This window comes from Haliotis cracherodii, unplaced genomic scaffold (assembly GCF_022045235.1).
Source record: "Haliotis cracherodii isolate W230 unplaced genomic scaffold, xgHalCrac1.p SCAF_9, whole genome shotgun sequence".
Lineage (NCBI taxonomy): Eukaryota > Metazoa > Mollusca > Gastropoda > Lepetellida > Haliotidae > Haliotis > Haliotis cracherodii.
In genome coordinates, this window is record NW_027266343.1 from 39,251,860 (window position 1) to 39,279,090 (window position 27,231).

Genomic DNA, 27,231 nt, shown 5'->3' on the forward strand with positions numbered 1-27,231 from the left:
AGTGATTGACATCATGAGCATCGATCCACGCAAAAGGGATCGATGACATGCATCAACCAAATCAGCGAGTCCGACCACCCGATCCCGTTAGTCGCCTCCTACGACAAGCATAGTCCCTGTTACGGCAAGTATGGGTTGCTGAAGACCTGTTCTACCCCGGATCTTCACGGGTCACGGCAAGCATGGGTTGCTGAAGACCTATTCTACCCCGGATCTTCAGGGGTCATTTTTACATACTGAGTGAGTGAGTTTGGTTTAATGCCGATTTGAATAGTATTCCAGTTATATCACGGCGTGTCAGCTTGAAGTGGGAGGGTAGCCCGAAGTGATGCAGGTGTCAGACGTTAAGTCCTTTGGTGAAACCCACACCCACGAAGGTATGGTGATGACACACTAGAAAAATAATCTAGGCGAACCGGGATTCGAACCCGCAATCATAGGTTTCTGATGTACCTAAGGAACGCAACTCTGCACACCGAAATGCCGCTCCTTAAATGACACATACTATCACATATGCTGATTAGAAGTATGATAGTTAGGTCTACATTTAAAGTTCTTATCAGAATCGTCAGTAAGGGTGTGTTAGTCAAGAGGTTAACGTGTTCGTTCGTTACGCAAACACCCGGGTTCGATTCCCAACATGGTAAAATGTGTAAAGTGCATATTCTTGCTGTCTCTCACTACAGGAATATTGATAAAAGCGCCGTGAAATCCTCCCCTAATGACATCACCAGCATAATTCCTACACCCCCAAGGTAGTTGCTGCTACCAGTGTTGTTGTCGTAGCAGCAGCAGCCATAGATACTGTCGTATACAGGAACCAACACCACATAAAGCATCTACAATACAACCACCATGACTGTCCTATTGCTGGAGACGGTGGCTCCACTGTGTATCCAGTCTAATTGTGGGACATCCGTATGCTGGCTTGATGGCCCGATGTTCATGATATCAACCACTGGTTTATCTTGTCCAGAATCGGTTTCTTTACAGGTCGCAATGATATATCTGCTGTTTAGCTGACTGTGAAGTAATACAACTTTCACTCACTCACTCACAATTGCTGCTACGATAAGCAGATAGTAAAAGTTGGGAGATCACAATACGCCAATATGTTAATATATATTAACGAAGCTGGTGACCATACCTTCATACACATTGTATTGCGTTGATCTAAGCTTTAATCATTTGCCGTAAATGGCGACTATGCCTGTCGTAAGAGGCGACTAACGGGATCGGGTGGTCAGGCTCGCTGACTTGGTTGATGCATGTCATCGATCCCAATTGCGTGGATTGATGCTCATGATATTACTGGATTGTCTGGTCCAGACTCGATTATTTGGAGACAGCCGTCATATAGCTAGAATATTGCTGAGTGCGGCGTAAAACAATAAACCAACCAATTAATCATCTTCAATCTCAAACGCCTGTGACATCACAACCTCTTCTACGTTAAGAAATAATGGTAAAAGCGAAATATCAATTATAAAGAATTATTAGTTATAACGAAATTTAACAAAATACTCACTATAACAAATTATCGATACGAGTAATCCGTTGTCGACTATTACGAAGAAGAAAGTTTCTCCTTATCTCTGGACTGTGGTTAATAACGTTTTACTCACGACAAAATCAATTGTTCGAATTTGACTTTTTATATTAGCAGGGGGTCCTGGAACAAAATAGGTCACAAGCAACCTATGCTTTTCGTAATTCGACGCATAGGACGTTGTTCGCTGGTTTGTCTGCCGAAACTCGATTATTTATAGTTGAATGCTGCGTTAGACCAAAAATGTCAAGGTGTTATATGTTGATACAGAATAGCATGATTTGTTATAAAAGGGTTAAGGAATTTATACATGTAAAGTGTGTGTTATAGGTGACATTCTAATTGCAGCGTTAATGAACTTTGGTTCAGCTAGGTATATAAATGCTAAGTGTTTCATCCTCAGGGGAATATACAATGTAGAGGTGACCGCCTCTGTGGTCTTGTGGTAGAGCGTCCCCCCGGAGAGTGAAAGGTCCGGGTTTCGATCCTCGGCCGCGTCATACCAAAAGACGCTAAAAGATGGTATTTGTTGTTACCCTGTCTGGAGCTCGGCATTAAGGGGCTAAAACAAGGACTGTTCGGCTCGGAGTCAGTATACTGTGTCTGAGTGGGGTATTCATGTTAAACTGCGACATGGTATCTCAGTGAGCTAGCACTATAAATCGGCATCAGTCCGGAAAAGTACAAGCACCCACACACACACGTGCATGGACGTCGCTATATAAGTGCAATAATCGTGGACGCGACGTTACACCCCATTTCACCTCACCTCGCCTCACCTTATAAAGGTAACGTTTTGCTCAGGCCACGTAGAGCCGCAGCAAGTCTAGGTGTAAATGCTTTTGATTGTGGCGAATGTGCGCTCGGCTGTCTGTCTGCTCAGCGCCGATGTTGTATCGGGACTTGACTGACGGGCTGTGCAAGCCTTTCATAGTGGTACACGTTCCCTGTGTCATACAACCTCACAGTGACAGGCCATCTTTGACAGAGAAAGTCGGAACTATCGCACTAGAAGAAGTTCGTGGAGTTGGGAGTACATTTGATCACCGTTACACGAAAAACGGAGGGATTTATTTGAGGTCGTCACGCATGGGTTGTGTTGAAGTTGTTCACTTTTTAAAGTTCATGGATCTTTTAACGTCACGGTAGGTGTACCGAGTTCTATGTAGCTCTACAAACAGGTTTCGTGAGCGTTGATATTGTTGTTGATGTCGCAGTTGTAACGCTGACGTTTCAACATGCGGTGTCAGTATTGTGTATTGGTTCTGCTGACGCTGTCTGACGCAGTGTCCAGTTCACAGAAAGATATTCAGATTGATGGATGTTCATTCAAGAGTGGAGAGTGTTCATACACCATACAGCTCTCCAACATTGACAGGTATAGTTGCAAGAGCATGGTAGGGCAGCCGCTGGGCCGGAGCATGAAAGAGCTGCTTGGGGTCGACGCTCAAGCGCAAAATGACGTCGTGACAAAAGTTGACTCCATTAAGGAAAACTTTGAACAGGTAAAAGAAAAACACGAAGTGAGGATTAAAGAGTTGGAGAATTCCGTGCAGGAATTGTTGGGCACCGACAAACGGCCATACGACACGCGGAAAACCGTCCCGAACTTAACGGGTAAATCCGCTTCTCGGGACCGAGTTCTGTCCGGCCTGACTCGGAATTTTGAACAGTTAAGGGAGGAGATAAAAAGAAAAGAGCATGCCTTGCTACAAACAGAGCTGAGATTGAATGAAACACGAAAGACGTTAAATGATGCCCAATTAGAAGTTATTAACATCAACCAGCGTCTCTTACACGCCGACAATAAGATCGCTTCTCTGACTCGTGAGAGATCGATTCTGAAGAACCAACTCAAGGACAGAACCTACAGGCTTGGTAAGTCTGAAAAAAGTCTGAATGAATCCACAGCAAAGGCAGGATCGCTTGAAAACAGACTTCTCGGAGTTATAAGAAGTGAGAATATTGTGAGCGAGGATCTGGCTACTTGCAGAGTTCTGCTGAACGAATCTGCCGTCAATAATCTCAACGGCAAAACAAGGTACTCGGAGCTGAGACGTCGTCATGACGTCACCAAACACGAGCTGAAGATCAGAGAGAGGGAGCTCATTAACTGCTACTCAGGTAGGTGGACAGGTCCTTAATAGAAACCACTGTGTTACCTTTGTGCATGGGGATAGGGGTTGCGTGGAGTTTGGGTCCGGGTGGGGGTCGGGATGGGGGTGGGGATGGTCGAGGTCTGGGTGGTGGGTTGGTACAAATGAGGTTGGGGATTTGGGTCGAAACGAGGGTCAGGTGGGGATGGGGTTGGTTGTTTTTTTCAAGGTTTTTGTGGTTTGTGTGTGTGTGTGTGTGTGTGTGTGTGTGTGTGTGTGTGTGTGTGTGTGTGTGTGTGTGTGTGTGTGTGTGTGTGTGTGTGTGTGTGTGTGTGTGTGTGTGTGTGAGATTTGGTTGGGGATTTGGGTGGAAATGAGGATGAGGGGGTGGGGGGTTGGGGGTGAATACGGTTGGGTGGAGATGGTGGTGGAGATGCGTGTGGGGGTTAGATTAATACAATTACTATCGCTCTGATTATAGGTCATAGTCACACATCAGTTGTTTCATTTCAATGGCGTTAAGTCGGAAGTATTTTATTCTGGTATCAATAGCATGCCAATGGTGTTGTACCTTGTCATCGAAGTATTGCCACTGGACTATTTACTATTGAAATCAATAGTTCGATCAGGCGCCATAGTCTCCAAAAGCTACGACCACCACTCCACCTACGACCACCACTCCACCGCGACTATTAATCAAACGCTGCTGCTAACTTTGTGTGAACATTTGTCAAACATGAACAAATCAAACCAAAACCATTAAGTTTAACCTAAGTCCATACCCAACATCGCGTCTGTATTAAAGAAACAAAAACAATCTTCAATACGAAAATTACAACATTATTTCATTCCGTCTTTATTGACAGTCGTATTATTGTGAAGACCCACACAGCTATATACGTTTACAGTCGACTTCGGTGAACAGCATGCATCAGCTACCTTATATGAGAAACCATCGTCCATTCACTCCGCCCTACTGAAATATCTAGAAAGCTATGTACTTTATAGATGTTCAAAAGGGTAGCTATAATTTATAGGCGAAAAGAGATGCTTATATATGAAGTAGAGCCAAACGCCAGAACACATCAAATTATATTTCCGCATCAATTCATTCCTATATAATAAATCCCAGATCTTTGTTCGCTGTTTGTCCATTCCGCGTTTCATTGATACCCCAGGTAATGTACAACGTTGTTCTTCGTGTCTATAAACCATGATCACTGAGGGCGCACCGCTGCCGATGTAAGAAGCCACATGGTCACCCTTCATTAAATACTCACAGAGCAATACAAGAACACACGATGATACACTTTGCCAATCTATACGATATGTTGCTGTGTTCTCACGACAAGTCACACTCCCTTCACTTCAAGTATTTGTCCCCACGGGTCATGGAGCTATATATTGACTTGAATTATTTCTGCTTGAATTTCAAGTATTTGTACTTGAGGACAACATCAGTGAATAAGACCAAGTATCTTTGCTTAAGACTCATGATATTGATTTATATTGTATATAGAGATTATTATTACTCGATTGCGTTTCCGTAGTATAAATATCGTATATCATGTCCGCGGAATATAAATTATTCCAACTAATTGACATTTATGTACGGAAACACACGAGGGTAATAATCTCTTTCTCATATAATGTCATTCTTAAATATCCAGTGTTTTAAACGTATTTTCTCTCAAGTGTTTGAAACGCGTATGAATAGTGTTTGAGTGATCCGCCATATTTATAATATAGTGCCAAATCATGTGCAGCCATGTTTGTCTACATTAGCACTTAGACATCGGGAAAATTCTTCCTAATCTTATTGGGAGCGTTCGTCAAAAGTTTATTGAAAAAGCAGACATTGAATCGATGAATGGAGCTTAGAATTAGTTCATAGTGTCCTCATTTGCATATTTATCGAAACGTGACACCCAGTTTATGGGCCGGGTTTTTAGCATCGATAGCACTATCCATGATATCATATGTATAATAATATCGATCATGAAACTGACTTATTTGTACTTCCTGAATTCTAGGACTTGTAGAGTTGTGCCCTTTCCTTGCAGTATTCCAACTTCCCTGTCCTGACTTTCAGGACTTGGCATATTACCAAGTATCATCCAGTATTTCTCAGTAGAACTGCAGTATTTTTTATGTATTCCTTGTTTAGAGTCACAGCATAAGCTTGAAATGTGTAACTGGAGTATTACAATACCATTGACTAAATTCTGTCTTGAAGTAGGTTTATAGCAGAATCGTACTATCAATGTGAAGTATTTGTGATTTATTATATTGACTTGAAGTATTTTCACCTGTGTAATATAATCATAGCAATGACTGGAACGTAACCGAGTATAACAGTATACTCATTTGAATGTTTTTGCCACTTGACTATTAATATAAATGATTTTCACAGAAAAATAAAATTGTTGATTTTAAGTATTTTCTTATTAGAACATAACATTGACTCGAAGTATCTTCCCAGTAAAAACACAAGATTAACTTGTACTTCCTCAGAAGGAACATATTAACTTGAAGAATTTTTTCAATAAAAGCGATTTCCAGTAGCAACACCATATTAACTCCAAGTAGAAACATTAAACTAATTTAAAATATTTTCCCAGTAGAAACGCCATATACTTATTAACTTGAAATATTTTCCTAGTAGAATCATAACATTGGCTTTATGTATTTATCAGGATTATGATAATATTAACTTGAAGTATTTCCCCATTAGACTACAATAACATGGACGTGATGAAGCATTCTTTGATTGAAAGTATTGACCAATAGATTCCTCACATCAGCCTGACGTATTTCCTTAGTATATTACCCAGAATCCCTGTGTATAATTCAGGATAACTTGATGGCGGCTAGACTTACGTTTAGTCTCTTAAAATATACAATTTTAATGGAAACAAACAACTCTATTTAAAGTGGAAACGGGCCCCAGGGAGATTGATTCCTGAACATCATATTTACTTAAAGATTTCCACAGTAGAAACATCATATTAACTTAAAGTATTTCCACAGTAGAAACGTCATATTAACTTAAAGATTTCCACAATAGAAACATCATATTAACTTAAAGTATTTCCACAGTAGAAACATCACATTAACTTAAAGATTTCCACAATAGAAACTTCATATTAACTTTAAGTATTTCCACAGTAGAAACATCATATTTACTTAAAGTATTTCCACAGTAGAAACATCATATTTACTTAAAGTATTTCCACAGTAGAAACATCATATTAACTTAAAGTATTTCACAGTAGAAACATCACATTAACTTAAAGATTTCCACAATAGAAACATCATATTTACTTAAAGTATTTCCACAGTAGAAACATCATACTAACGTAAAGTATTTCCACAGTAGAAACATCATATTTACTTAAAGTATTTTCACAGTTGAATCCTAATATTGATAAAAACAAACATCTCCATTTAAATTGAAAAGAACCCCAAGGCAGATGGGAGATCTGGAAAATCTAGACTTGCTTAATTTCGGGCTTGGCGGAAAATAAAATAATATGGTTCAGGGGCTGTGAGACAGACTACATGACAGCCTACAATGACGCTAATTATCCGGTGACGGTATTGAGCACTGGGGACCCGTCAATGCTGACACTGCGATGGACGCTTATTCATGTCATAGTGCACTCAACTGTCATCTGTCAAACCTTACTGGCGTACACGTGATCGGAAGGATGTTCAATAATTCGTCATCTGCGCATGCAAATGTCAGAGGCCATCTCTTTGATCGACAGGAATACAATACGTTTTCCTGCCAAATCATGTCCCTATGATAAATGTGTTTTTCTCGGCTTTGAGGTCTGGTTCTGAGCTCAATTAATGTCCGACATCATTTTGGGCCAGTAGGGTTCGTGAAAACCTGTAATTTTATGAAAGCTATTTAGAGCGTGGATGGGAACGTTATCCCTGATCATAAACGCACATTTGCATATATTATTACCAATAACCTAACAGTTCCGGGACGTACATGGAACTTTCAAAAACTCGAGAAGGGACGGTGTGAGAAAATAATTTAAAAACAAAATGATTGCCATGATACCAAAGCATGAAACCACAGGCCCAAGAACATTCTTGCCAGTGAAAAACTATGGTTGGTTGGTTTGTTGTTTTATGCCGCACTCAGCAATATTCCAGCTACATGTATATGACGGCGGTCTGTAAATAATCGAGTCTGGACCAGACAATCCAGTGATAGATATGATGAGCATCGATCCACGCAATTGGGATCGATGACATGCTTCAACCAAGTCCGCGAGCCTGACCACCCGATCCCGTTAGTCGCCTCTTACGACAAGCATAGTCGCCTCTTACGACAAGCATGGGTTGCTGAACACCTATTCTATCCCGGATCTTCACGGATTGAAAAAGAATGGAAATCATATTGAGTTAATACGCTGGAAACCTGTTATAATGCGCTTAATTGTAATCTTCGGACTGAAATGGAATTCTGAAGGAATAATTAAGAATCATTCTCTCTCATTTAATTACATTACGTTAACATAGATGCGAAAATCATCTTTGTTCCTGAAAATAAAAGAAACACGTAACTCACTGTCTTGCCAGTGTTCTAATCCATCACTTAATGAGTATATCTTGAACTTACGTGTGTAGTGTAGATAACGTTTTTTCATGTTGTTGGGGGCCGTCACCAAAACACCTAAAACACCTCAATGAAATCAGCTAATCTGCTACCCCCCCCCCCCCCCCCCCCCCAACACACACACTACAACAACCTATCTCTCTTCACCCCCCCCCCCCCCCCCCCCCCCCCCCCAAACACTAGACGGCACAGATGCCGGACATCCCGATGAAGTTCAACTAGGCTTTATACACCGATACAGAGTTAACTTGCAATTTAAAACACGTAGATATATCTCTAACATAAAGGTGCTAAGCCCCAAATACCAACACAAGCGCTCATCACCTTTTTAAATCCTAACAGCCATGTTTGTTGTCTTCGTTGATGCTGCGGCTACTTCACAATCAGCAAACACGTCTTCGCCATGAACTGTAACCTCTTGAAAGGTCAAATCGTCAAATATCTGACTATGATTGTGTACGATATTTTTACGGAAAGTTTATCATCATTTGTAAAGTTTAATGTATTTTATTTCAGAAGGGTTGTGATTGCACAAAATAATAGTCCTTTCAGCCCCATTTACGCAAAACTACAGAGATTTAAATAAACCTATTATAGATTTCATATATCCAGTTACATTCATGCAGGTACAGCCATGGACGGGGTTAACAAGACCAATTAATTCATTTCCCAAGCTTTCCCCTTATAACACAATGAATTAATCTTGAATCTATTGTAGGGCAATATGAAGTTTATTTGAATGTTTAGAGTGTGAAAAACAATTAATTCAACACATTATGTAGTTGAACGACAATATCTTATGGGTGTGTTTAATAACACCGACACAAGATAGACAGTTACCGTCAATTACCAGCGAAGTTATGTCCAAACGACAGACAGCCTTTTGGCTGTAAAACCGCCAGTTTTGTTTCATGAATATATTACACTCGGGTGCTGTTCATGTTCTTTATATTACCAGTTATATGCATGTGTAAGTCATCACGTTTTGCCCTGGGGGTAGTCGTATCTCTGCCACACGGAAAGAATGTGGTTCAAACACAGTGGAAAAGACATACGGAGTGTGTCAGAGTCGGGAGTGCGAGACTATCTGATTAACGGGTCTAAATAGCACTGATTTAATCGGTTCCCATCATTAGTATCGGATAAATATATAATTATTATTGTGATTTAAAAAAAAGTAAAACAACATTTTCATTTTTATTAGTATTGTATATATATAATATTTACTATATTAATTTATTTATGATTATATATATATTTTTGTTTATTTATTTATTTTTTATTTATTCATTTATTTTTTAAATTATTATTTATTATTATTATTATTATTATTATTTCACAATGGATATACTTGAATTTTAATGTGTCTCATAAGCCTAATAATAAGGCTGGATGTACGTCAAGCTTTTGTTTTGAACACATATTCTGTCAAATGTTTTTACCATGACGGCTTGTGCTTGTGACACTTTTGTGAACATTTCTCTCTCTCTCTCTCTCTCAGTGTCGGATAAAGCCAATTGTCGGATTAACAAGTATCAGATTAACGAGACTTGACTGTATTACAAACTCTCGCTGATCATTGTTTATACATTACTGACACCGGGTGTTATCGGAACGGGCGAGAGCGATTGTCATGCGTGTATTACCCATGGTAAGTCAAGGTCTAGATCACCGTATAGTTAGACGACTGAGTCAATAAAACTCTCAAGCACTTTTGTGGCAAATCTTAGTGATAGGGATATTTCTTAAGATCATTTAAGGTAGGAAATACTCTTGGTCCCCTTTGCATTCCCCGTACCCGACGCTTTATCCATGCGTCCCTGTCGCAGTAGCATTACATAGCCGTCGTTGTATTCACGCAAACCCGCCGTTTAATCAATGGACATCCGTCTTTATATTCATGGGAAGCAATGTATAGTTTAATCCTTGGATATCAATTGTGTATAATGTCTATGAATAACCGTCGTTTTTTCCATGCAATTCCGTCGTTTTATCCATGTATACCCGTCGTTGTCCACATGCCTACCCGTCGTTGTTTTCATGTCTACCCGCTGTTGTATCTATTTATACCCGCCGTTGAATTCATCCATACCCGTCACTGTATCTGAACATACCCGTTGTTTCCATGCCTACCCGTAGTTGTTTCCATGCCTACATGTCGTTTTTACCATGCCTACCCGTCGTTGTATCCATGCCTACCCGTCGTTGTTTCCATGCCTACCCGTCCCTGTACCTAAACATATCCGTTGTTTCCATGCCTAGCCGTCGTTGTTTCAAAACCTACCCGTCGTTTTTACCATGCCTACCCGTCGTTGTTTCCAAGCCTACCCGTCGTTGTTACAATGCCTACCCATCGTTGTTACCATGCCTACCCGTCGTTGTTACCATGCCTACCCGTCATTGTTTCCATGCCAACCCGTATACATACGGTAAGTACACTGTGTTATTATATATACTATTGGGGTTTTGAAATTTTTCATGCGTATTTGTACGCTAACAACTCAGAACTAACTAGGCAATGGTGATTTATGTTACACAAACATGCAGCTCATCTTTGGCCTTGGCCTCTTACGTACTGCACTAAGGACCCGTGAAGATCCGGGATAGAACAGGTCTTCACCAACCCATGCTTGCCATTAAAGGCGACTATGCTTGTCGTAAGAGGCGACTAACGGGAGCTGGAATATTGCTGAGTGCGGCGTGAAACAAAAAAACCCCCAAAATTACTTCACTAAGTACAAGCGGACTGTGTGATGAAACGAAAGGGATTTCCTATTCATCCTTCGGGGAGCAGAATATCATATACGAGCAAACTAATTACGAAATACCACATCATCCATTCAATGTTCAGAGGCATAAGCAAACCCTTTAATGTTGACATCAATCTGGACACCTAAAAATATTCTCATTCTTTCCCACGAGACCTCCCAACCACACGACGCATCCCCACTAAAAAGACAATTTGACCCGCTCCGTCAGGCGTTCCAACCTACGACCTGCTCTACTTTAAAACGCATGAATACGACTTATTTTGTCATTGAAAAACATGAAGCTATTTTGATGAGATACAAGGCTATGAATCATGTTATTGTCGTCTCGCGTGTAAACAGGTTCTATTTAGCGTCATTTTAACCCCCTACACATTTCACTGTCGTCTTCGTTGCCGCAGCAGCCAAGGTCGCTCTCTGCATCTTCTGCTGACGAGATATTTGTACGTCTTACTTTTTATTAAACCTACAGACAATGGTTTCACTGTGTAGGCTAATCTCCTTAACCAAAACGTGTTTTTGCTATACGTATCTCATCACATATCTTATATACATATATTTTATATATAGTGTCACATTTTGTATACATATCTCGTCACAATCTGTGTACATATCTCGTCACATTTTGTGTACATATCACGACACATTTTGTGTACATATCTCGTCATATTTTGTGTACATATCTCGTCATATTTTGTGTACATATCTCTTCATATTTTGTGAACATATCTCCTCACATTTTGTCAGGTTATTTGTAGGGTAATTTCCACAGGATTTGAGTGGATATTCCTTTCAATGTCGCATGGGTGGCCACCCTTTGTTTTATAGCCTATGGGATATTTATGGGTTTTCTCAGGTATTCGTTGAATATTTATGTTTTATAAAGCCAATAAAACAGTAGGTTCGACCCCGTTAAACTGAAAACAAACTTCCCTACCAATTGTAATTACATGTATGTGTGACTCCCGAGGCGCTGCAATTTGCTGTGTAGAGTTACGTCCCGTGGGTACGCCAGAAACCTATGATCGTTGGTTCAAATCACAATTCGTCTAATTATGTTTCTAGGTTTGTCAGCACCATGCCTGTGCTCGTGGGTTTCACGGAAGTGGTAAACGTCTGAGACCTGCATCACTTCGGGCTTTCCTCCCACATCTGACTGATATAACTGGAATACTGTTAAAAGCGGCGTTATACCAAATTCACTCACTCCCTGATCGAGAAATACAAATGCCTTTGTGATGATGAATAAAGAAGGACGCAGTTCAGAAGTATGCACTTATCGGTTTAGTCATCCAGTTCCTACATAAAGGGGGACATGAAGGGGGACGTTGCTTCATCTTTGACAACTTCGTTGTCCACCATTTTGTTGGTAGTTGTTGTGGTCACAGCGCATGCGTAATGGCACATTATATACAGGAAGCTGGTCGCGATTAGTTTCGCCTTTTTCATCGCAGGGATCAGTTGCTAATTTGTGAAGTTCATAATTTCAATTCGACTTGTCACAAGATGAAAATATGTGTGATTTAAAAAGAACGCAATGTATCGGTATTTTCCCAACGTTTTGTGATACGCATTCGTAATTTCAAATCGTGACGCACCCCAACTCCCGATGCAATCGATACAGGATATGTCTTGTCTGTAAATACATACTCGTGAAGCAAGGAAAAGTCGATGTATATCACATTGTAAGTCGAATAGGCTGGTAAAAAAAACCAAACAAACTGCAATCTCCTTCAAATAAGATGTTTTACGCGGATATTCGACACCTTCCTCCGCCCGTACAAAACCGGACCTATATTGAGATTGTGTGAAACTGAACAGTGGCACTCACTGACTAGGGTATTGTACATGTATATTTTTATCCTTTATGTTATGTGTTGTGAATTGGTAGTGTGACATGATGTATTATGTTACTCACCTTAGATAGGCCCCCCGGTTATGCGTATTTCAAAGCATGATTTCAGATCAAAGGCTCGTTCCCAAGGGTGATTTTCCCATACTCCTAGACTTGCTACAGTCGAAAATAAGGACATCTCTTTAAAAACTATAAAATAACTTTCAAATAAAAAAATCATGAATTTGAAAATGATTTTCGGATTGGTAATGTATCATAGGGTACGGGTAATGAAAAACTGTTCATTAATTATATATTTTTGATGGAAGGGGAGGAGCATGAAAAAATGTTATGTTACATAAAACAGGTTGGGGGTGTCGGCAAAATACGATACATTCTTAAGACCAATTACATAGCAAACCCCAGCCTGCACACCTGTAATAAATGACCAGGGCCCCGTTCCACAAAGCGATCTTAGCTCTATGAGTGTCGTAAGTCTATGTTAAAGTATGGGAGTTACGATCATCTTAGTGCTACGATCGCTTTGTGGGACAGGGCCCAGTCCTTAAGACTGTACAGACTCCCTGGTGAAATCAAGCTTCCATCGTGGCGGAGAGTTACTATCATTATTGTTCAAATCATATATAGATTCCATGTCGTATTTTTAAACTTTCTCACACATGTTTATGACAAAATTAAACATGGCGCGGTTGACTACCGCTGGAAGTTGTCTACATTTCATTCGTTGCTAGGTGTTGCATCGTGAGTGTTTAGTTGTATAAACATATGGGAATACTAGCATGTTTTGTGATTTAAAATTCCGGCCACGTAGCCACGAGAGTGGTATGATTACTTTTAGATCGTGAAAGCAATACCGGAAGTTGGCAAATTACGACGTAACCCGAGGAATTCCGATGTCTGGTGTCAGAGTTATCGTTCCTGAAGATCTTGTTACATTTTATAAGTGGCAGTTTTATGTTGCGACGGGATGCGTATATTGCTAAGGATGCCGTATGTTCTCGTGTTCAGGGCTTGCATTTTAAGCTGAGTTGTATCATTACGTTGCCTCATTAGAGGGGATAGTTTAGATACGCAAGGTGCTTGTGATATTGCTGGCATAGAAACGTTGACCCAGTTTGTCATTCTCTATTTAGTCTACTGGGTCTATGTTTATCACGGACCGAGAAATAAAGGAGGAGTATACACATTTATTTAGAACCAGTTTTTCTAAATATTTTTGTCTGAAATTCGGAGATTAAAAGTTTACTGACACTGCGCACAGAGATAATCCCTTACTTCGTGTATTGCAAGAATGTTACTGGTTGGGCGTGCGGTCATGAAGCATTCTTATGTAAGTATATTTTGTAATGACTGATAATTTGCATATAAATATATATTTTATCTGCAAACAGCTAACAGCTTCCAAAGTCCCTGTATAAGCATTGTCTTTGTGGATGCAATGTTGATTTAAATATGCCAAATTGTAGGAATATTTTAAATTGTAGTTCTATTTCACATGGGAAATGAAGTATGAAAAAAATGTTTGCACTATGTGAACATCTCGAACGATAAACGGGCATTGCAAGCACAGTTATAGGACAAAGATATATTAATTTGCCTGGATTGCAAAAATGTGAATAAAAATAAGCCCATTGAAACTCTATCATTTCCATTTCAACTATGACCTTGAACGTTTAACTTAACATTGACTGTACCGGTTGTATATCTTTTAACCTGTTAAACATTTCAAGGTGAGATGAGGTGAAATGGGATATAACGTCGCGTTCAAGATTCTTGCACGTACGAGCGGTGGCTGAAACGTTCTGAGCCTAACTGTGGTAACGAGTTTGGTATTTTGTATTAAAGTGTGCGTGCGTGCGTGCGTGCGTGCGTGCGTGTGGCTACTTGTACCAATCCTGACATATGCCGATACTATAAAGTAAACCTACCGAGCTGACTTGCCACCGTTTTAACGTGGTACCCCACTCCGAGCCAACCAGTCCTTGTGTTATCACTTTAATTCTGAGCGCCAGGCAGGGGAACAGAAAAGACAATCAAGGGCATTGAACCACCGAGTTTCAGCTCTCCGGCCACACTCTCTGTGACTGTTCAATCTTCTTTATTAGTGTGGGTACGACGTCAATATTCCGTGTCTTTACAACCATAACAAATAAAAATACAGGTCAGTATTGGTATTTCGGGCGTCACGCTATTGTAGCGTCTCACAAAGAATGACTTCATAAATGTGTTCACGTATGACCTCTGAAAGTAATGTATTGGTCAATGTCGGCCGGACATAACTCGCAACTGTTGCCGGACGCGGGTCAGTGACCCTGTCGGTGGTTTACAGTTAAATACCAAGTGTCCCGCAGTGAGTGAGTGAGTGAGCCATCTATCGATATTCTGGCCATATCACAATGTTACTTAAACCGCCGGGCAAACGATAATATATAAAAATATTACAAACGTTATAAAACCGTCTTCAGCAATAACATTTTGCCGTAAAATGTGACTGTGCTTGTCGTAAGAGGCAGCTAACGGGATCGGGTGGTCAGGCTCGCTGACTTGGTTGATGCCTGTCATCGTATTCCAACTGCGTGCATCGATGCTCATGATGTCAATCACTGGATTGTCTGGTCCAGACTCGATTATTAACAGACCGCCGTCATATAGCTGGAATATTGTCGAATGCGGCCTTAAAAAACAAACAAACAAACAAACAAACAAACAAACAAACAAACAAACAAACACTAGGCTGAAAGCAGTCACCGAAACACTGCAAACTTAAAGTAAAAAACACACATCAAAAACATCAACATCAAATAACTACTTGTATTTCGCCACGATCAAACTTGGGTGTGTACTTTCTTTTGCCCGTCAGTATATGTTGAAATCGAACCAGGGTCTTCGACATGAACCACTACCTATTGGTAAGAGGCGACTAACGGGATCGGGTGGTTGAGCATGTCATCGATCCCAATTGCGTGGATCGATGCTCGTGATGTCAATCACTGGATTGTCTGGTCCAGACTCGATTATTTACGGACCGCCGTCACATAGCTGGAATATTGCTGAGTGCGGCGTTAAACAGCAAACAAACAAAACACTTCCTAAGGTGAGCCTGAACACGTCACAAAGCAACATTAATAATGTGGAAGTCTAGTCATTTAATTCTTATTTTAAGATCGCTTATTGTTTGAAAAAAAGAAATAATAAGCTGTTTGTATACCAACACATTATGTAACAAATATAAAAATTGCAAACGATTTGTCATTTCATGACATATCTGAATGGGTTCATTTGTGATCGACAATTAAAAGTAAAGGGCACAGCCCCAACAAGCCGTGTGACCACACACAACGTCCCACTAGCGGGAGGGATGATCTAGATAACATGTTGACAGATAATAGCAGTTAACCTAGCTGTACTCAACAGAGGTGCCCTCTCATACGGTATTATAGTTCCAATGTAGATGGCACACCAGGTCCTAGGTATATTTCAATGACAGATTAAAGAAATGTTAATACATACATACCAAGTTCTGTACGTGCGGTAGTCCATACATACATGTATGTACTTACATGGAAACACCGTTGTAGGTGTCCTTCTTTCAAGCACATGTCGTGACGCCACGGTCGCCGTTCCAAGGCGGCATATTTTACTCACCTTATTTACATAATGTGTACAGTTAAAACACAGATTAGAGTACACAAGCCTTCCCCATGGAACTGCGAGACACTATGTATAAATCGTAATGTTCGAGTGACGAAACAATAAAGGCTTTGGAGGTATTTGTTTATGTCCTCGTTGGACCTTAAAGTTTTTTTCTTTTGTTTTTTATACTGTACCCACTGTCCTCTATGTTTAGTACAGGTCCAGACTATGTCCTCTATGTTTAGTACAGATCCAGACACAGTACCCGCTCTCCTCTATATGTTGAGTACAGGTTCAGACACTGTACCCACCGTCCTTTATATTTAGTAAAGGCCCAGACACTGTACCCCAATATTTAATATTAAGTAAATAATCGAGTCTGGACCAGACAATCTAGTGATTGACATCATCGATCTACGCAATTGGCATACGATGACATGCTCCAACCAAGTCAGCGAGCCCCGGATCTTCACGGGTCACAACGATAAGACACCATATTCAGTTAAAACGTGTGTATGAATACATCGGACAGTTAAGTTAACGTAAGGCTCATCTTCAGCACAATTAATGCAGCCCATCGGGAAAATTGTCTCTTCAACCGGGTGGCGGGTCTTCAGCAAACCCATACTTGCCGTAAAAGGCGACTATGCTTGTCGTAAGAGGCGACTAACGGGATCGGGTGGTCAGGCTCGCTGACTTGGTTGATGCATGTCATCGTATCGTGGATCGATGCTCATGATGTCAATCACTAGATTGTCTGGTCTAGAATCGATTATTTACAAACCGCCGTCATATAGCTGGAATATTGCTGAGTGAGGTGTTAAAACAAACAAACAAACAAACAAACAAACAAACAAACAAACAAACAAATTCAATTAGTAGGTTCTTCATGCTTGAATGATGCTGAATTCTGGCGTAAAACAACACTCAGTCATAGTGTCAGGCCTAGTGAGCTTTTGGGACTCGAAAACATCCTTCTGAATATGATAATATGATAATATGATAATGGACCACGGTATGGAAATAAGCTTAGCCGTGAAAGCAATGTGCGCGTATTATTTTCCTTGTGAAAATATAGCCAGAAGGTTTCATAAAAAAACTCCTGTGGCCATATCTTAAGACCTCAATCAAAAGACATTTTTTTACTAGGAAAATGATATATAAGCTGCTGTCTCCATTACCATTTGATTGATTTAGTAATCGTTTTAAATATGTTTATCGCTTGGTCACGCCCTCCAAACACCTCCAAATTGAGGTAATAAGGATACGTCTCATGGCACCAACAGCTGTGGTAAGGTCACAATTGGCAACTAAATCATAAAAAAGACGTTAAATTCGAGATAAACAGTTTAACCTTTAGGTGATTTGGATCTACTTTCACTCGCCTGACCCATAAACAATTCATGGTATGTGATAGTAGAGTATTTGAGAACTATACATCGATCAAACCGAGGAAAAGAAATAAATACACAAGTCTTACAATATATCTGATAGCCTGGAATGGATGGCCTGTAAGATATTGATAATGATATACATTTGAAAGCATTAAACGCCTCGTTCAGGGTACCGTCAGTCCACAGTGCTGTAATGTGATAGGGGACTCAAATGGATTGGGGATTGCGGCGACTAGGTTAGACCAGCTACATGTCCCCTTTCCCCCAAGTTAAACGCTACACTACAGAAATGAATGAAAACATTTTTCCTTCGGATAAAAACACACGTCTCAATGTCAGCTTAAAAACTCAAAATGCATCAAAATGTACAAGATGCCCTTTTCTTCTCTTGTCATTATCCCCTGCAGAAGTTTGGTTGGCTGGTTGGTTGGTTGGTTGGTTGGTTGGTTGGTTTGTTGTTTTACGCTGCACTTAAATAATCGAGTCTGGACCAGACAATCCAGTGATTGATATCATGATCATCGATCCACGCAATTGGGATCAATGACATGCATCAACCAAATCAGCGAGTCTGACCACCCGATCCCGTTAGTCGCCTTTTCGACGAGCATAGTCGCCTTTAACGCAAGCATGGGTTGCTGAAGACCTATTCTACCCCGGATCTTCACGGGTCCCCCGTCATAAGTAGTTCCACTAAAGGGTAGCCTTACACACATAGAAACAGAAGTTATTATTATCATTATCATTATCTAAATTGCATTTCTATACAATCTGACACAGTAGCCGTCAGCCAGTGTAATTTCTGAATAATTAATCAGTTTGTCAGGATATAAGACGCTAGTGACACAAGGTATGGTATGTTCTCCGGTATGTGTGTCTGCTCGCCAGATTGTGGTAGCCCAGTGGTTAAGGCGTTCGCTTGTCACGCCGAAGGCCGGGTTCGATTCTCCACATGGGTACAATATATAAAGCCAATTCCTGGTGTCCCCCGCCTTGATAATACTGCAATAGTGCGTAAAACTATACTCGCTCACTCGTCAGATTCCCAGTTCGAATCCTGACCTCCATTTGTTGTACTTGTGTTACTGGTGATGCGGCTGTGGAATAGCAAAGTCTTGTCAACCCGATACACTACTGATGTCCCACATAACCCAGTCCCCACGTCCTCGATAATTTCGCTTTAAAAAGCTCTTATTTTCATATTAACAAACCTGTATGTTCTGTACAAACACCGAGGTTTACTCATACTTGAAATATCATACCTTCCATCTGGTGTTAAAAATACAAGCCACATTTGTGTAAATAGAATTTTCACGTCACGTAATTAAAGTGATGCGTTTACAAATGTCTCCTGAACTCTTTTTCAAATATATATTTAGAAATTTATTCTTATGAATTCCTGGACTGTCGTAAATAGATCCTAATGTTTACTTTTCACATTTTATGCTAAAAAATGCACTCGTTGTGAACCTTAGTGATTGTCAAACGAAGTCGACGCTGAATGGTATTCAAATGAAACCAACAGCAGTAGTCACGTGACTGTACGGGATAGTACATGGTTGAAAACACACGTGTACAAACCGTTGTATCTGAATTGAGAATAACATGTTGTATTAAAAACCCTGATATAATACATTTATATTCAAACTGTCATTTTTAATCGAGAGTTCGTAAGGTGCTTTTTATATATGGATAATAATCTTGGTAATAGAAATAGTAAAATAGTAAAAAACGCTATAGAAATACGTATCCACATTAACTGAAATTATGATATTTGAGGAAACGTAAGCAAGTCCATATCCCTCGTTTATTCCCTGACCGCCTCCGTGGTCTAATGGTAGACCGTCCGCCCGGAGAGTGGAAGGTCCGGGGCTCGATCCCCAGCCGCGTCATACCAAAAGACGTTAAAAGATGGTACGTGTTGTTACCTTGTCTGGCGCTCGGCATTAAGGGGCTAAAACAAGGACTGGTCGGCTCGGAGTCCGTATACTGTGTCTGAGTGGGGTATTCATGTTAAACTGCATGGTATCTCAGTGAGCTAGCACTATAAATCGGCATCAGTCCGGACTAGTACAAGCAGCCACACACACACACACATGTGCATGCACGTCGCTATATAAGTGCAATAATCTTGGACGCGACGTTAAACCCCATCTCACCTCACCTCGTTTATCCCCGGTAGCCGATTACAGACATTCTTTAGAATTCCGAGACATCATATTTAATCATACCACTCCACCTACACTTACTATCTGAACTTATTACTCGATCAAATATGCCTAAATAGTGTTTGATGTACGTATACAAATGGGCTCCCAACAGTGTATCTGCCAAATACTTAATACGCAATACAAGAAGATGAATTCTCTAGACAGTGTTTGGCTTAAGAGTAATCCCTTATATGCTGTTAGCACAATTACTGTCAATACAATCATCTATAAGAATGAAAGGTATTTAAATACACGGAAAACATGGCTGCCTGGATGTTTCTCCGAGGTTACAAAGGTTGGTTGTGTATGTGTACAATGTGCTTTGTAGACTCAAACAGTCGTTCTAAGCCACTTCAAATACGGAATAATCAAATACACATTTTTAGTCTGTTACCGACAAGTACACTTAAATTTGATGTAATGGTCCTTCTGAAAATATGAATTTTTTACGCCCAGCGTAAACACTGAGTGAATAGGTGGATGTATATATTTTGACGCTTCGTCAATGTAGAGCACGAATTCGGATTCAAAAAGTTTAAAACGCCTTCGAAATATTTCTTGTGCACTGCGCTGTGTCATTGAACGTTCGGCCAAGCCTCCTATAAATTGAAGGTAGCTACGGTAGTAATGACCGCTACCAAGGGAGGATTATTAAGTGTCTCAAATATGGAATTGGGTCATGCTTTGTCAATGGTTAAAACTAGATAGCATTCCTCGTGCACACTTTGCCAATGGACCTTGACGAAAGAAAATTTATGTTGTGGTTTGAGATTGTTTTGACGAGAACTGTCAGGTTCATGGGATGTTTTATAATGTGAATGTTCTGGATAACATGTTAAACAGACAATAATACAGTAATTCCTAGGAAAATGGTTCTTAGAAGGTAATGTCAGAGGACCATGTTTTTAAGAAGCTCATGTCCGAGGAAAAATGTTTCCCAAAAGTTTATGTTCAAGGTGTGATAGAAGGTACTGTTCAAGGACAATGTTTATTAGAAACTGACGTTCAAGGACAATGTTTATTAGAAGCTGACGTTCAAGGACAATGTTTATTAGAAACTGACGTTCAAGGACAATGTCTATTAGAAACTGTTCAAGGACAATGTTTATTAGAAGCTGAAGTTCTAGGACAATGTTTATTAGAAGCTGACATTCAAGGAGAATGTTTATTACGCTGACGTTCAAGGACGATGTTTATTAGAAGCTGACGTTCAAGGACAATGTTTATTAGAAGCTGACGTTCAAGGACAATGTTTATTAGAAGCTGACGTTCAAGGACAATGTTTTTAGAAGCTAATGTTCGAGGACAATGTTTCAAGGAAGACAGTGTTCAAGTGCACTGTTTCTATGAAGCTGATTTCCAATGACATTATTTCTGGAAGCTGGTGTCCAAGGACACCATTTCTTGAAGCTGGTGTCCAAGGACACTATATCTTGAAGCTGATGTCTAAGGACACTATTTCTTGATGCTGGGTGTCTAATGATACTATTTCTTGAAGCTGATATCAAAGGACATTATTTCTGGAAGCTGGTGTCCAAGGACACTATTTCTTGAAGCTGGTGACCAAGGACACTATTTCTTGAAGCTGATATCAAAGGACATTATTTCTGGAAGCTGGTGTCCAAGTACACTATTTCTTGAAGCTGGTGACCAAGGACATTATTTCTGGAAGCTGATATCAAAGGACATTATTTCTGGAAGCTGGTGTCCAAGGACGTTATTTCTTGAAGTTGATGTCAATGTTGATGTTGATATAAAATAGTGGTTCTTTGAAGCTTATATCAAGGGACAAAGGTTCCTTTACGTCTGTATTCTCTGTATACATGAACCTGTACATTTATGTCACAAGCCTTGCACACACAGCAACCCTTAACAAATTTAACAGTAAGTTAGCTGTTCACTCTCTTTGCCCAAAATGGTTCAATGCGAAATTGAAAATTCACAAACCGCACTGAAAGCTTATTTTAAAAATGTTTACAATCTTTGAATTTAACCTTGACCGTTTTCATCACACCGACAATAACACCCACATAGTTGGGCTACATGCTCTCTTCATCCCCTGGGGGGTTCCGGACACACAGAAACTCATCAAAAACACCATCTTCACGCCCGTGCCTCAGCCTATTATGCCGAAACTTAACAAATAACCCGATAAATTAAACACTGATCTTTTAGCATTCGAGAACCGCTAGTCGAAATCATCGAGGGTGGTAACTTGAAACTTTCCGTCACAGCGCTGTGGGTATCTAGCCTGGAGCCCAACGCAATTTGGAATCTATTGAGCTGGAAGGAATAGTTTTCCGTTTGAGTGGTTAAAAAAACCCCTTCAAAACACATTTTCTTTTGTTCAGATGAAGGAGAAGAAGAATAAGTCCCACGCATGCAGGGATGCTACAAGGAACTGTTCTTGTCAATAACGTTTATTCACGACTAGGCAGACAGCATAACACCGCTGGACGACTGACATTTATACAATACAAAACTATTTATGTCTATATGTCTATAGTCAACCATCGGCATGTGAAGAGTAGTTAGTGCTTGGGTAATTGACATGGAGGTGACGAGGAAGCATATGTAATATAAGGCGACTCTGTTCCAGAGACTGGTAAACACATGCCTACCTTTAACCACCTGCCATGCGCGAATATTACATCTTTAAACCGTCAAACCTCGTTGGACGTACATAGTGTTTCTTTCATAAAGTTACATGCAGCTGTGATGACTATATGTGGCCGGCAAATGAACTCACTCGGCTTGTCAAGACATGTGGCGCGTGTCTGCTATTTTCATGCAGAATTCGGTTGTTAGTTGATACATAAATATGTTTTATGCTCAGAACATAACTCAGGATAATAAATAAAAGGAACATAACTCTTCCTATAATCATTATAAATCTCCATCGTACGTTTCCGACTATATTATGAACATGTGTTTATGAATCACTATCAAACAGTGATGAAATCTGATGCGAAAAGGTGAGCGTATCCTGCCCCACTGATGGCACCAGTCACAAACACACGCAAAGGCAAATCAATTGTTGGGGTTCCATACAAACAGATATTACACATAAGGTAGAATGTCATGCGTAATAACTTTCCGGTATTTGCACATATGCATTTTAGCGCTTCTCAATTCTCATTGGTCAATTAAGGTCACAGTACCATATTGTTCATTTCAGAAAATACGATATGACATTACGCCATCTGAAAAACAGGCTTCCTTCAGTGAAGTTCCTCTGTAGGGGTGTTATTAGACACCTTTTACCTCATTTTCTCTCTTAAAATGTCAAGACCCCCTCCGTGGTCTAGTGGTAGAGCTTCCGCCCGGGGTTCGATCCTCGCCCGGGTCATACGAAACGTCGTTAAAAAATGGTACTTGTTGTTACCCTGTCTGGCTTTCGGCATTAAGGGGCTAAAAGAAGGACTGGTCGGCTCGGAGTCAGTATACTGCGTCTCAGTGAGGTATCCATGTTAAACCGTGGCTTGGTATCTCAGTGAGCTAGCTCTATAAATTGGCACCAGTCCGGACTAGTACAAGCAGCCACACACACACACGTGCATGCACGTCGCTATATAAGTGCAATTATCTTGGAACGCGACGTTTAACCCCATTTCGCCTCCCATCAAAATGTCAAGGAGTAATACGCAAAATAACCTACTCGCATTCCGGATTATCTGTGGCTCGTGACTGTAAGCCTGTTACACTATGCATGCACTATGAATACACAATGCCATTTACAAGATGGTCAGATGTAACACATGTTATATTTGGGATAACACTTACAGATAAAGTAAAGTAAAGTACAGATTCTAGTACTTTTTTTGAGTTGAGTCACCTAATCGCCAGCACACAAAGTCAGCGATCTAACCCACTCAGCCACCGAGGCTTCCACAAAAATGAAAGTCCGACAACTGGTAGTCTAGATCATGTTCTTTGAGTACCCCTCTGACAAGTGTAAATTGGCACGGCTCCCATGGCCGAAAGCTATGAATACACATTGCCATTTAGAAAGTGGTCAAATGTAACACATGTTATATTTGGGATAACACTTTCTTAGTAAAGTACAGATTCTAGTACTTTTTCTAGTACCGGACGGGACTCAACTGAAAAAAAGTACTAGAATCTGTACTTTACTAAGAAAGTGTTATCCCAAATATAACATGTGTTATATGTATGCACTAGTTACAGATTATCTGTAGTTTCTCGTAGCTCTTTCGTTATCCTCGAAATATTGACCTTGTCTAAAGGCGATCGTTGTATTGTGTTGAACACACGTTACATGCATACAGGTCTGGTCTGACTGCACGCCTGACATTCGTCAGTTTCATGTGAGTCGGGTGTCTCTGGATAGCGTGCTGTCAGCAGTCGTGTAAGTGGTTGTCCACACAGCAATACATCCTTTGATGTTATGTGATAGAATACCTGCGTGTTGATCTTATCTGAATGGGGGACTTCCGCTTCATGTCTTTTAGGTGGTTTGGTGATTAAGGCTACGAGTCTGCGAAACATCGCTGGGCGACTATGTACAGCGAAGACATTTAAAAAAAATGTTGTTTTTTTATCTTTTAAAATTTAATTTACAATTGACCCTAGAGGACTCCAAGACTCCGGTTTTATTTTTTATGTCATGTTTTCGATATCCGACAAGCAACGGAAACCAAGATTTCCTTGTTTATATGGCTTAAAGAATTGATGTTTATCGTTCTCGTTGGGTAATGGTAATGTACAAATTAAAAAAAGGCATCGTCAAAAAAGAGTACGTTGTTTTCAGTGTTCTTTTTTGCATGCTGTGAACATTTTGCTATAGGTATAATTGATGTGTAAGAATGTCTTTCTTATCATGAAAGATGTATACCTTTATTCGAATTATTATATATGTATGTAGCAGATAAATAAGGAATGTATTTAATAATGTAATGATGTGTGTTTGTTGTGTCTCATTTCAGCTAAAACTGCAGCGTTCTGTGGGTTTGAAGACCCTTACAACTGCGGCTTTATCCAGACCAACGACACCGACGTCTTTAACTGGAAGAGAGCCAAGGGCTCCACCCCCTCCGGCAGCACCGGGCCGTCTAAAGACCACACCTGTGATGCGAACACAGGTAGGTTAATTAGATGTATAAGGCCGTCTAAAGACCACACTTGTGATGCGAACACAGGTAGGTTAGATATACAAGGCCGTCTAAAGACCACACTTGTGATGCGAACACAGGTAGGTGAGATGTATAAGGCCGTCTAAAGACCACACCTGTGATGCGAACACAGGTAGGTTAGATATACAAGGCCGTCTAAAGACCACAACTGTGATGCGAACACAGGTAGGTTAATTAGATGTATAAGGCCGTCTAAAGACCACACTTGTGATGCGAACACAGGTAGGTGAGATGTATAAGGCCATCTAAAGACCACACATGTGATGCGAAAACAGACGGGCTAAACATCCTCCTACATAGAGGGGTGTTTAAAGAGTGCTTTTGGTGCTATAGATGGGCGTTTAAAGAGTGCTTGTGCTTTAAAACCGTGCGCATTCCTGACAGTGTTCTAAGCACCCATTGGCGACATACCGCTTACACAGACCACATCGGTGACACCAGCCACGGGCTGCCGGATTGTCGACAGCTCACCTATTCGGCCACATGTACCGCCTGGCATGTGTCTGGTTCTTCTAGGGATTGATTTAAGCCTTTGGATGTGTGCTCACTGTGACGAACGAAACTTCATTGACTGAATAGAATAAGCTAGGGTATCTTGAGAGCCGCCAGTTCGCTTCTGTGGATACTCACGCGAACATGAATGCTTGATATAAACAAAACAAAAGGTTTTACAAGCACTTGAGGTGCAGCGAATTCCCACCAAGGTTCGTAGTTACCTAAAACAGACACATAAACTTGCCAGATTGGTTTACATGAGGGTACTGAATGGCCGTTTAACGTTGTGGTCGTGCTGAATTATCGGCAATTTTACAGAACACGTTGATGGCAAATGTACGTGTAGCTTTATGTATAGACCCAGCAGTTGCCATGGTTTCCATAGCTTCATTGTATACTGATGGAAAGAAATAAGTGAACAGCAATAACTGAGTGAGTGAAAATGGTTTTACGCCGCTTTTAGGAATATTCAAGCAATATCACGGCGGGGGACACCAGAAATGGGCTTCATTGTACCAATATGGGGAATCGAACCCGGGTCTTCGGCGTGTCGAGCGAATGTTTTAATCACTCGGCTACCCCACCGCCTTCGTTCGTTTTCGAGACAAGATATTTAGACTTCAAATTAAGAAAATTACTGTAAGACGCCATATCATCTGTCCTTGCTATGATATGACGTCACATCTATCCATGTTGCTACAATATGACGTCATACCATCAGCCGATATTGTTACAATATAACGTCATATAATCTTCAAATATTGCTACAGTTTGACGTCATATCATCTACCCATATTGTTACAATGTATCGCCATTTAATCGTCCCATATTGCTACAGTTTGACGTCATATAATATTCCCATATTGATACAGTTGGACGTCATATAGTATTCCCATATTGCTACAGTTGGACGTCATATCACCTGCCCATATACTTACCAAATAACGTTGTGACATCTGCCCATATTGAGACAACGTGACTTCACATCATTTTTCCATATTGTCTCAACGTGACGTCATATCACGTCAATATTGCAACAATAGGACTTACAGCATCTGTCCATCTTGCAGGTCACTTCATGTACATCGAGGCTTCCGCCAAGGCAAGGGGGAATAACGCCATCATCTATTCCCCGCTATACCGCGGCATGGATCAGCAGTGCGTGGGCTTTCACTACCACATGTACGGTAGACACGTCGGTACACTCAACGTCTACGCAAAGGTACGTCACGGGGACGAACAAAAACCCGGCATTTATCTGACATAATCTGAAACTGTATCCTCGTCTCCTCTGCTGGGATAATAATAATATTTATAACAAGAACAAGAACAAGAACAACAACAACAACAACAATAACAACAACAACAACCACAACAATAACAACAATAATGATAATGCAGTGTTTGGTAGTCTTCACATTCCCCGAAAAGCTCTCGGTGGA

The 27,231-nt window shown here is 40.5% G+C and overlaps 1 protein-coding gene across 1 annotated transcript in view; it reads left to right on the top strand.

Moving 5' to 3' along the window:
• The first annotated feature begins 2,406 nt into the window (after positions 1–2,406).
• LOC139452400 (uncharacterized) overlaps positions 2,407–27,231 on the top strand; it is a 35,533-nt gene continuing 10,708 nt past the window's right edge. The window contains exons 1-3 of the mRNA XM_071233869.1: positions 2,407–3,673; positions 25,088–25,243; positions 26,860–27,011. Coding sequence (XP_071089970.1) covers positions 2,788–3,673; positions 25,088–25,243; positions 26,860–27,011 — 1,194 coding nt within the window. The 5' untranslated portion in view covers positions 2,407–2,787. The remainder of the gene's footprint in view (positions 3,674–25,087; positions 25,244–26,859; positions 27,012–27,231) is intronic.